Consider the following 12,556-nt stretch of genomic DNA (forward strand, 5'->3'; position numbering starts at 1 on the left):
CTGAATGCCTCTTGCACTGAAAACCCTACGGGGTCACCGTAAGTCAGCTGTATCTTGACAGCAGAAAAACACTAACTAAATAGGTGCTAAATTTGAAAGTGGACAGAAAGCTAGCAATGCTAACTATTTCAAACAGCAGCATCAGCTGGCACATGCTGACTTACCCATTGAGATGGTTATGTGGGGAGATTCCGTCCATTTATGGCTGCTCCTCTAGCAGTGGCTAAGTTGATTTGCTCCATGCGGGTAGAGCCTTTCTCTGCCACCTGGGAGTTGTTTGAACAGCTCTTTAGATACCTTAAAGAGGAAAAGCAAAGAAGCTTGACAGCCAGAAAGCCCCATGCTTGCCTAATGTTTCAGGGCAAACATCAAAGCTTCTTTTCATTTCTGAAACTTTCAGTTTTTTTCCAGGGTCTGCTTTCCCAGCAGATGTCAGCATTAGTCTGCCAAGCAATAAAGAAGAGAAGAGGTTGAAGCAGCCAAAGGGGAAATAAATTTAAAGTAAACCTGGTAAAAGCAGGTATCATCTTGAGCATTTCCTGTTGTGATCACAAAAGGAATATGTATGAAAATGCCATTCTATTGAAACCTGTGTCCAGCGTGAATATTAGTAATCTTTGCAAAGTGATCCATGTGGTAGACTCATGAATAAGGAAGAAAACCCTTCCCTGTTTTTTTTTAAAAAATACTCGCGTATTACTGGTTATGATTCCTTGTTATTTGCAGTCAATTGAACTGGGCATTTCTTCCATCTCTAGTAAAGGAAGGAGTCCCCAGTTGGAGTTGTTATTGCAAAAGGGAATCTTAGGGCTGCCTAGTCAATTTCTGTGGACCTCCTTCTCTGGAAATGTATCATCACCAGCAGCACCACTTACAGAAGCTAGTGAAAGTGTGCTAGATTTTGAACATAAGATTGTATAGGTAGCTGCTCACAGTTTCATAATATACATATTTAATATGGGATGATAACATCTGAGATATTTCCTGACAGCTTGTTTGTGTGTATGTAATCTAAGCATAGGGCTATTCTGGTGCTCCATTGCCTGGCATTCCCGTAATTCAAAGAATCAGCATTATTATTTGCTTCCTGTCGTAAATCTGTCAACAGTTATTCTCTTCTTTTATACAATTACCACATTTCTTTTGCCAAATGAGATTGAAATCGGTCTTGGTCGTTGCATTTTACATTTCCTGATACTGATAACATTCCATAAGCAGTGTTAAGCTTAATTCTTTTAAATGGAGATATAAAATAGAACCATCAGACACCATTTACCAGATTGTTGTTTCCACTTTAAAGATATGTTGTTTAAGCAGCGTGACACAATTTCTTGAGCTAGTTAAATTTTTCATAAAGAACCCAGTATTAAGAAAACCTGCCTAACTACATGGAAAATAGTGAGAAAAATCTTAGGGGTGTGTGTATATAAACATAGTTTGTTCTCGATCTGAAATGCATTTGTTACTAACAGAAGCAGTTAATGTTTTGTTGATGGTGTTAAACAGAAGCTTTTAAATGCCTCTGGAAAAGATATTTTGGCAGTGGAAGAGGAAGAAAGGACTGAGAATGCCTCCAGCACTATTATTAACAACTTATTATAGACATTAGTGGAAACACCTGCAGCTAGATGAAAGCTTTAATGCTTTTGTGCCACTGGTGACTGGATAGGATTATCATTATATTCAGAATTTTTCTTTTCAGTTGTTGTGTGGAATAATATCCAGTCATTTTTTCAGCCATTTTGAGCATTGGTTGTAATTGTTTACTGCTAGCCGTCTTCCCCAAATTGAGCTATGCTTACAAAAATAACGAAAATCAGAAATCAAGTGGCAACTTAAAGGTTAACAAAGTTTATTCCAACATACGTTTTCAGGGGTCAAACATCATTTCTTCATATGCATCTGAAAAAATAAGCTCTGGCTGAGGACGCATATGCTGAAATAATCTTTGTTAGTCTTTAAGGCGTCACTTGATTTGTGTTTCAATTTGCTGCAACAGACTAGCACACCTGTTTGGCTTATTATGGCAGTGATTGATACACGGACTGTTGCTTGGAACCCACACATGAACAGACACGAAGCTGCCTTATACTGAATCAGATCATTTTTTCCATTACAGCCAGTATTGTCTACTCTGACTGGCAGCAGCTCTCCAGGGTCGCAGGCAGTGTCTGTCCTTTGCACTTAGGCAAAACTGTGATGCTTCATTAACGGATGGTTTTAGATTGCCCAACTTCAAAGGGAACCAAATTTCAGTGCCATTCTCCAACTGAGCTCGGAGGACATCTTCATCAGGGGGTCTTATCATCCTATGCTCTAAGACTTTTGTCTTCTGGGTTTCTGGGGGTTTTCTTGTTGTTATTCTGTCTCTCACAGCTACAATAGACCTACCATTAAAATTATGGACTGGTCATTTCTTCGTCAGAGGGTAAACGGGCAAATTCAGCAGGGGATCAAATACTTTTCCCCCTCACTGTAATACTAGCTGATCACTTCTTACTGTTAGCAAGCAAGATCTAAAATAAAACTTGCAGTTTGAATAAGGTATTCAGGGTTTGACAAAGTGAGGTTTTTAACTTTAAAATGCTTTAAGGGGGGCATGTATTAGTTTCCATTTTCTAAAAAGTTCAACATCAGCAGTTGAGCATTGTGCATTGATTGAATTTTATTTGCTGTCAAAGACCAATAAATACACACTATATGTAGCAATCATACAGCATTTCAGATAAAATACGATATAAAAACTTATCAAAATTAAAAACAGATTACTGCACAATAATTTAACAATTATCTCTTTCCTATGAACAGAACAGCCATCAGGTTTTTCCACTTTTGAAATCCAGTAGTTAAAGCTCAAAGTTTGTCTGTGTCTGCTTTTTAATTTACTGCGTACTTTAATCTTTGCAACACAAAATTTGGCAACCTGTCTTGTGGTCAAAGGGATTTCGTCCGCCAGTAATTTTTCAAGTTTATATTTGTTTGAATAGCCAGATAGGTTTTCCAATAGTGGGGATAATATGACGAGTTGGAGCTGATTATAAATAGGGCATTTAAAGAGCATTGTGCACACTGAACTGTCATGTGTTAACTTTGCCTCTCCCCGCACTCAATTGATCCAGCCAAAAACTGGATTTGAAACTTAACTGATTTCAGTGGGGATGTTAAGACCATGCTTGGTTTTCTTCCCACAGAATGGTAAGCTTGTGTCCTTGGTGATCAGTCCTTGGGCATGACTGAGCAACTTAATGGCTCTCTTCTGTGGGATCAAAGTGCACATTTGCTTTTCTTTGTAATTTCTATAACTATTTTGCTATTAAAACAATGGATTTTAAGAGGCAGCTGGGAGTTCAGATGGTTTGATGGATGATACCAATTAAGTAGAATAGGAAATCCGCAACCTCTCCAAGTAGTCAGTGAGCACATTTAGCAAGGTTCAAGTGTCAACAAAGATCAGTGTTGAAAAGTCTATTCCCTCGGATATCTCAGTCCCAGCTCAAGCATTGAGGGAAACTGTGGCTGGTGGTTATCAGACTTTTCCTGATTAAAGTGTTCTAGCATAGCTTTCACAACCAGGAAGAGAGGGAAGGATGGGATGAGAGAGCATGAAACTTCTTGACACCTAAACCATTGTTTGATGATGAACTGAGCCATAGTCTAATATTCTCAAAAAAGGAGACTCCTTTGGATGAATCTTTAATTTGTTATGCCTTATGATTAGACAAATCAATAACTTACAGTACAGTCCTAAGAAGAAGACCATGCCTTTGAGATTGCAACAGACTCATGGTGACCTCATCCATGGGGCATTCCTGGCAAGAGATGAGCAGAGGTGGTTTACCATTGCCTTCCTCTGTGTAACAACCCCAGCCTTCCTTGGTGGTCTCCCATCCAAGTACTAACCATAGCTGACTCTTGCTGAGCTTCCAAGTTCTGACAAGCTCAGGCTAAACTGGGCTGTTCAGGCTACTTAAGCAGACATCAATCCGTTGATGAAAGCAGTATTGAGCCAGCATGGTGTAGTGGTTAAGAATGGCGGACTCTAATCTGGAGAACCATGTTTGATTCCCCACTTTTCCACATGAAGCCTGCTTGGTGTCCTTGGGCCAGTCACAGTTCTCTCAGAACTCTCTCAGACCACACAGAGGCAGGCAATGGCAAACTAGCTCTGAACTTTTCTTGCCTTGAAAACCCTACAGGTCGCCATAAGCCGGCTGCGACTTGACGGCACTTTCCATCACCAAGCAGTATTAGAACAATGTAACTCTGATTAGGGTTGGACTGTTAATGACTCATCTTTCTGTTGGTACTCTAGTTTCTGTTAATTTGGCACAACAGTGTGCTAGATATATCACATTACTCCCTCTGCCCAGAGAATTCACAGTAGAGCAAGGACTTAACAGACTTGACTCAATATCTGGTTCCTTGGTGCCAGTTTCACAGGCCTTCTTCCACCTGCATTGTAAAGGGGGCAGTGCTTAACATATGCGGGAAAGTGTCCTTAGTCCAAACCCAGCCTCCACTGTCACTCTTAGATATGTTTAGACTTCACTGCCATTAAGTTCTCCATTGCTTATTGTCGCATTAGATGAACAGGGATGAAGAAAGAGGTCAGAGATTAACACTTACTAAGGGTTGGGTAGGGGAAGGTAAGAAGCAGGTATATTAGGCGGCGGCTGTGATGATTCAGGAAAGAAGTAAAAGAGGAGAATAGAGACAGAGAAGGAATTGTTCAGGTGCAAGGGTGGCATCATAGAAGGTATAAAGATGGGAACTGAAGAAGCAGTAAAGGGTCTTGACAGTAATGAGCTTGTATAGCATGAAGCGATAAAAGCTTCCTTGTAAGGAGGAAAGTGGGAAATATACTTGAGAGTAGAGCAGTATGGGCCTTGAAAGTCAAGGACAAAAGATTGGAGCATGCATTTTCATAAGATGTGGAATGGTATAGTAATAATAATAATAATTTATTAGATTTTTCAGCCACTCTATTCCGACAGGTTGGCTCAGTGCGGCCTACAGCATTATTATACAATTTAAAACCAGTACAATATATAATTTAAACTAAAATGTTTATTAAAATCGACAGCACCCTTCATTTAAACATCCCAACAATAGAGGAAGAAGAGGGGGAAGGAAGAGAAGGGAGGCCAGCAGGCTAGCAACCATTGTTGTCCTCAACCATACGCTCAGTGGAACAACTGCATTTTGCAGGCCCTGCAGAATTGGTGTAAGTCCCCCAGGGCCTGGATCTCACTAGGGAGAGTGTTTTACCAGGTTGGGGCCAGAGTCGAAAAGGCCCTGGACCAGGTTGAGGACAGCCGGACATCTTTCAGGCCACCAGCAGATTTTCTCCTGCAAAGCAAAGAGCTCTTTAGGGGACAAAATGTGAGAGGCTGTCCTGCAGATACAATGGTCCCAGACCGTTAAGGGTTTTAAAGGTCAACACTAAAACTTTAAACCTGATTTGCCCTTCAATCTGGAGCCAGTGCAGCTGGCAGAGCACTGGTCGAATTTGTGCTCTGCAAGGGGTGTAGCCCAGTCTCGTCAGATCTCAGAAGCTAAGCTGGGTCGGTACTTGGAAGAGAGACCTCCAAGGAAGACTCTGCAGAGGAAGGCAATGGCAAACCACCTCGTCTTAATCACTTGATTTGAAAACCCCTCTGGGGGTCGCTATAAGTTGGCTGTGACTTGAGGGCACTTTACACATGCACACATTCATTCTCATTAACTGCTGCTTGTGGTTGCAAGTCTCATGATACAGCCGTCTCATTTGCTCAGAACATTTATATTTATATTCAGAAAATGCAAGTGCTGCCTTTCCAGTGGCCTGCTTGTGGCTCAGATCTGAGTTGTTCTGAGTCTTGATGGTGCATGGATGGCAAACAGCCTGGGAATCCTATGTAAGTCCCTTGAGATCCATGATGGAAGAAAGGAAATAAATAAATGTAGTAAGTGTTTCACAGGGGAAATGAGCTGTGACCTGTTGAAGCAATGATCTCTTGCATGCCCTTTGTGAAATGAAAGATTATAACTAAACTGGGTTTTTCTGCATTCTAATTTTCCTTGCTTCTAACTTCCTGTTCCTTGGAGTGGGGAGGGGTTCAGTTCTTGGTGTGTTTGTGTCCCTTTAGTGGTCGATTCGACACCAAACAGCTTTAAATCCAGCGTATCTCCCTGCATATTTAAATGCAGGTTTTTATGCTGGACTTAAAGCTGTTTGGTGTTGAATCGACCACTAGAGGGAGCAAAACACATGCAGAACTGACCCCCCCCCCACCGAAGAAACAGGAACTTAGAAGCAAGGAAACTGAGAATGCAGGAAAGCTGTCTGTTTATAACACCTGCATTGTGTCATAGTTGTCTCTGTGATGAGGAACGCTGCTATTAGATATTTATAATTTCCTTTCTTCCTAGGTGAGAAGCAACGGTTGGGCTATGATCGGTCTGGATTTGATGCTGAGGATTCTGACATCCCTGACGACGATGACAATGACAACGAGGAAGAGGATGAAGACAGCCAAGCAGAATCGGTTTTATCTGCCACTCCCTCGGTTTCAGCCAGCCCACAGCATCATCCTTCTAGAAATGTTTCTCAGGAGGCCTCAAGTGCTGATGAAGATACCAGAATCACAGATTGTTTCGCTGGCATTCACACAGACTCTATGGATGGGCTGCCGAAAGCACTTCTCACAAAGATGACAGTACTTAGTTCGGCACCCTCAGAAAGCAGTTGCTCAAGGCCCCTGGGAGTAGCTGTACTCCATGAAGCAAGTGAAAGCCACACACAAGTCAGGGAAACCAGCACGGAGGCTGCTGGGTCCTCTGAGGCTGTTCCCAGGTCTCCATCCCATCACATGTATGTGGACTACCCAGATGCAGAGGAAGCATTAGGAACTTCTGCTGGTGCTACTGTTGTTACTACAGCAGTCTCCAAGGTGAGTTGGTTCAGTTTTCCAGGGGCAAACTTTTCTTTGCTGAATGATGCTTCAGTGTCCTTGGCTGTGATTCTGAAGCGCACTGCCTCGGGAGGATTTCAGTGAGGCTGTCTGTGCTTAAAAATAAGGTGCTCTCCAATTAGATTAGATTAGAAAAGAGCAAGAGTAGAGTAGCACCTTAAAGACTAACAAAATTTCTGGCAGGGTATGAGCTTTCGTGAGGCACAGCTCACTTCTTCAGATACTGCGAGCTGTGACTCGCAAAAGCTCATAACCTGCCAGAAATTTTGTTAGTCTTTAAGGTGCTTCTTTACTCTTGCTCCTTTTTGCTGCTACAGTCAAATACGGCTACCCATTGTCATCTAGATTAGATTAGATTAGATTAGATTAGATTTCTACATCACGTTAGGTATGAGCTACCAAAGTAGTAAAATTCTTGCCCTTTATTTTTCAAAAGCATACCCTTCTGTGATGGGCATTTAATTCTTCATTGCAGCAGCAAAAGTAGAGTGTATGTGATTGTAATTTGTATGTAGGTACAAACAGGAAAGGCTTAATCCAACCTGATGGCCCTATGCTTGCTAGCAGGATTTCCTCATAATGGAAAGGCTCCCTGGCATTTGCCACGGCTAGTGATAGAAGCAGCCTGGGACTCTGTATGATGTGGTCATATTTTCAACACACACTGCACCTCCACATGAGCCATTTTTGGAGAACAGGAGCTCTGATTTATTGTTACATTTTTGATGAAAGAACCTCAACAAACTGCTTTTTGTTTGGGAGAGAAAAGATCCGGTCTCCTGGCACATCGCTCCTTTTATCAGCTTTGGCTGATATACCAGCGATGGCTGTTCATTGAAAAGTGCGATCTGTCCATGGTGATCCATGCTCTGATCACATCCAAGTTAGATTACTAAAATGTACTCTGCATGGAGCTGCCCTTGGATGTGATCTGAAAGCTTCAGCTGGTCCCAGATTCAGCAGCCCCATGTCAGGGGTTGATTCCATCCTCCTGCTGAAAAATTTGCACCAGCTACCCGTCTGTTTCCAGGCACTGTTCATGGCCTCTGCCCCATACAGCAAAATCCAGCACACAAACCCAGCTCTCCTTTTGTGTAGGCCTGTCTCATCTTTTTAAGTAACGCTAGTGAGCTGTGGCTCACGAAAGCTCATACCCTGCCAGAAAATATTTTTGGTAGTCTTCAAGGTGCTACTGGACTCTTGCCCTTTTCTACTAGAGCAGGGGTGTCAAACATAAGGCCTACATGCCGGATCCAGCCCCTTGAGAGCTGTTATCCACAGAGATCCAGCCCCTTGAGAGCTGATGCAGCCACACACACACCTCTAAATTTGAGCTGGTGAGGCATGGTCCGGCCTGACCAAGCTACATTTATGTTAAATAAATAAATTTAATACAGTCCAAGACCAATAAAATAAAATCCATATAATAATTCAGACTTCCAGTATCAAATAACTTTTGAGAAAAGAAACATTTTAAAATTATAAATTCATAGAATTATACAATATCTTTATAAAATTATAAAAATATAAAAATTGGTGACTTTGAAATTGATCTCTTTATTCTTATCTGCTAGCACAACCGAGAGAAGAGTCCTTCTATTTTTACCGGGATTACGGGAAATTATGGGGATAATCAGAGTTTCCCTAATATGATTATAGATTTTACAATAAAAAAAGATATGCTCAAGAGACTCAATATTCCCATCTCAACATAAGCATAAACATTCTGTAGATAGTAATCCTCTGTATCTACCCTCAAGAATTGCTGAGGGCAGCACATCCGGCCCTCGTAACAATTGAGTTCGACATCACTGCACATAAGAATTTTGAATCTTATTGCTGCTTTTCTGTCGTTTGTTCTTTTATTACACTAGAGCACAACCTGTACAAGACTTCCTTCCCCACCTGTGGACCGGAGTACGCAAACCACAATGGTGGCTCCTTCAGTGGCCTCATCTTACCTAGAGCTCCTAGAGCAGAAGCATCAGCAACAGACCACGAATTCAGCACCTCCCCAGGCCCACCTCTTCAGCCACCTCCCTTTGCACTCGCAGCAACAAGCCAAGACCCCTTATGGTATGATTCCTGTGGGGGGAATCCATGTGGTACCTGCTGGCTTGGCCACATACTCTACGTTTCTTCCCATTCAGGCTGGACCAGTACAACTCACTATTCCTGCTGTTAGTGTGATCCACAGAACTACAAATGCTCTTGGTGATCCAGCCTGTGCGGTCTCTGGCACTGCAAATCGTCTTGGTGTCACTGAAGTGAACAATGTTGTGCCCTGTATCCCGATTGGCCAAATTAATGTGCCAGGTATACAGAACCTGAGTGCGCCGCCCCTGCAGTCTCTTCCGTCTCTGAGCATGGAGACGGTGAACATCTTAGGTCTGACAAATACCAATATCACTCCACAAATACACCCTTCAGGGTTAACCCTAAATGCGGTAGGGCTACAAGTTTTGACTGCAAACCCTTCCTCTCAGACCACCCCCAGCCCTCAGACGCACATTCCAGGTCTACAGATACTGAACATAGCACTGCCGACCTTAATTCCTTCAATCAGCCCTATAGCCACGGACGGGCAGGGTCTCTCAGAACCACCAGCTTCCAGTAACAAGGCCTGTGAAACTCACCAGGAACGGGGTCCTGTGAGTTTTGCTGCCGATGATCCCAGCAAGATCACCAGTGCTCAGTCTCCTCAGGTGGCACCTGCCGACCAGCGGTACAAAGTTGAAAACCTGTCCGAACATGTTTCTTCGAGCGAATACCAACGACGCAATAGCTCGGATAAACCGGACCCAGAAAAGCCTGACTCAGAGAGTCATATAAAACCAAAGTGCAATATCAGTTCTGTTCGGGTCGAACAGGCTTCGGTATCAGAGCCTCCCATGAAGGTGAATTCTGATGTTTTATCCAGTTCCCCAAGCCGTCGAACTGTCTCTCCAGATAGACAAGCACTTAGGCGAAAAGGGTTGCCTGAGCGACAGAATACTGTGGAGTTCAGTGACAGCAGCAGCGACGATGAGGACAGACTTGTAATAGCAACCTAGGGTTTTGGGTTTCCTCTTGGGTTGCGTGTGTGTGTGTGTGTGTGTGTGTGTGTGTGTGTGCTCGGGCGTGTGTGTTTGTTTTATTTTTATTTTTTTAAAGTAACACTTACTAGGTTTCTTTGCAAACCTCCCTTTTACTTAAAGCACATTTTTTCTGACACAAACTCATTACTAATCTTTGTGCAATCATGAACTTTTGACCAATAATTGTTGTTTCTTGTCAGCTCCGGCCATTTTTTGTACATGTTGTATAGACAATTGTGCCTTTTTTTTGGAGTTTTATGTTTAGAAAGTTGTACAGATTGTCAAAAACTGATATATATATATATTATATGTATATTAAAACCAAGTAGTTTCTTGTGTTTCGTAAGTAAAAAACAAAATCTTATGTCAGATGAAATAAATGATTAAATTATATGTTGCACTGTTAAATGTAAATTTTTATGGCTGTGGGGCGAAGTTTGTGTGTACAGATTGAGTATGTAAAACTCCATATTTATTGTATCTGTATTAGTCTTGGGGAAAAGGGTCTGCCCATCTTTCTTGTGTATGCCATTAGCTTTACACTTAAAAGAGAAGCTCGTATCTGTGTTATTGAATTATTTCAGTAAAATTTTTGTTTACAGACTTTACCGCTGCTGAAGTTGTGCCTTTTTGAAGAAAGTAAACCAACAGGAATAACTTGTATGCATTTCCCCTCAAAACTGCCTCATCTGACCCCCCCCCCCCAATTGACTCTTGGTGCCCACTGGAAATGAATTGCCTTCTGAAGTGATTTTTGTTAAAGTTCAATAGCTTTTCTGCTTTCAATAGTCTATTTTGTTACATTCACAGGAAACAAGCTAATCTTTTCCAAATTTTACAAGGAATATAATTTTCTTTAAAAGATACCTGTTGACATTATATTCTTAGTAAATAAGCAAAATCAGACTTCTCTATTTAGCTTTTACTTCTTAGTTCAATCAGGCTTCTTTATTTATAAACACCTGCAGGTTGTAAGAAAGCTTATTTATGTTTTCAAAGACGACTAAGAAGCATTAATTCATATGACTTCATTTATGCTGTCAAACAGGACCATAAAGCCATGTTTTATTAACTTAAAAATGTAGATAAGAGAGAAATGAATAGTTTTTTTAATGGTTCATAACTTAAAATCATGTTGCGGTAATTTTTATTGAACTGCTAATTATTTGAAATTCTGTTGCTTCTAAAGAGCTTTTCCTCCTGGGTCAACATCTTAGACTAAAAGGCATTATTTCATACACTGATTTAAGCCAGTAGGTAACATTCGCCCTCTTTGCACTTTCTTCCCAAAACTTCCAGGCAGGGTTGTCACCATTCAGCTGTCTGGGGAGAAAGACTGGTACACTGAACACTGTTAAAGTTGTTATGAAGGAGATACAAGACCAGATCTTCATTGCTGACTATAGTAATGGCAGACTTGAAAGCCGGCAGAAGGTATGCAGGGAGATCTGCCACCCAGGTCCTGTCTTCTCTCACCTTCTTGGAAGTTGTAATCATGACCTTAAGTGTCAGTAAAATAAAGTTGCAATTTCATGCATCTTTTCAGAGAAATGATGCTAGTGTCAAGACTACCAATGACACGAGATTCTTAGTTAAACGTCAGAGATTCTGAATTTTGTACACAAAATAAGTTGGACTATGCAACCATGACAATATGGAGCACTAAAAAAAAACCTGATTGATTAAAGCGGCTTTTGATTTATAAGCTGGCAAAATGGTCCAATTAAAAATTCACAGTCTAGTCCATAATTTTTTGTGCATGGGTACCAGGGGAAGTCCAGGAGAGTGATAGTCAACAAGCATTTTTTGAGTAGTCTGCCTGTTAGCAGGTCATGTGGAGGTTGTACAAAAATTTAAGGGAATCTAACTCTATGTTGCCAGTAAAAACATTGGCACTAGGCAGAGACTTGAAGAAAAATACTAGGCAACATTAAGAGAAATGTTGCAGCTCTGTGCTGCATGAATTCCATTCCTTCAGAGCTTAGCTTTAGCAGTATGCCTCTGGACACAGAAGTATTCCTTTCTACCATGCAAAACAGGCACAATCTATTCTGACCTGCGAAGTCAAACATTTTGAACACTGCTACTTATTTTTAGATTTTTCTTCTGCCCTGTGTCGAGCCATGTAGGAAGAGCCCACACTATAGTATCCCTCTGCATTACTATTTCTTCCATTATTGCGAGGAGTGGTGTTGATGGAGGAGATGGATCTCTCCTATGTGATCTCAGCCTTCTGACATTAACTTCAGGTTACAAAGGAGTCATACTACAGAAGTTGCCATTACTGTTTCATATCATCATCTGGGAACGATCTTCTCCCAGAGAAGAGCTAAAAATTCTTTAATTTGTTTGCTGCGTGTCCCCCCCCCCCCCAATATAACAGAACAGGCTGGTCCAGATATTTGATGTCTTTCCTGCGTTTGTTTCACAGGTACTGGATTGCCTTTGTTTTATTTTGATAGCTCTCCTAATTGATGCTCCACATAGGATTGTTGAACAAATATTGTAGCAGTGTAGCACTTAGGA

At 41.5% G+C, this 12,556-nt stretch overlaps 1 protein-coding gene across 2 annotated transcripts in view; it reads left to right on the top strand.

Annotated features, from left to right (window-relative positions):
• HIVEP1 (HIVEP zinc finger 1) overlaps window positions 1-10,044 on the top strand; it is a 124,027-nt gene extending 113,983 nt beyond the window's left edge. For both annotated transcript variants that reach the window (XM_056854204.1, XM_056854205.1), the window contains exons 8-9: window positions 6,412-6,932; window positions 8,828-10,044. In XM_056854204.1, coding sequence (XP_056710182.1) covers window positions 6,412-6,932; window positions 8,828-10,006 — 1,700 coding nt within the window. In that variant the 3' untranslated portion in view covers window positions 10,007-10,044. The remainder of the gene's footprint in view (window positions 1-6,411; window positions 6,933-8,827) is intronic.
• The last annotated feature ends 2,512 nt before the right edge of the window (window positions 10,045-12,556 follow it).

The sequence above is a fragment of the Euleptes europaea genome, chromosome 8 (assembly GCF_029931775.1).
Source record: "Euleptes europaea isolate rEulEur1 chromosome 8, rEulEur1.hap1, whole genome shotgun sequence".
In the NCBI taxonomy this organism is placed as follows: domain Eukaryota; kingdom Metazoa; phylum Chordata; class Lepidosauria; order Squamata; family Sphaerodactylidae; genus Euleptes; species Euleptes europaea.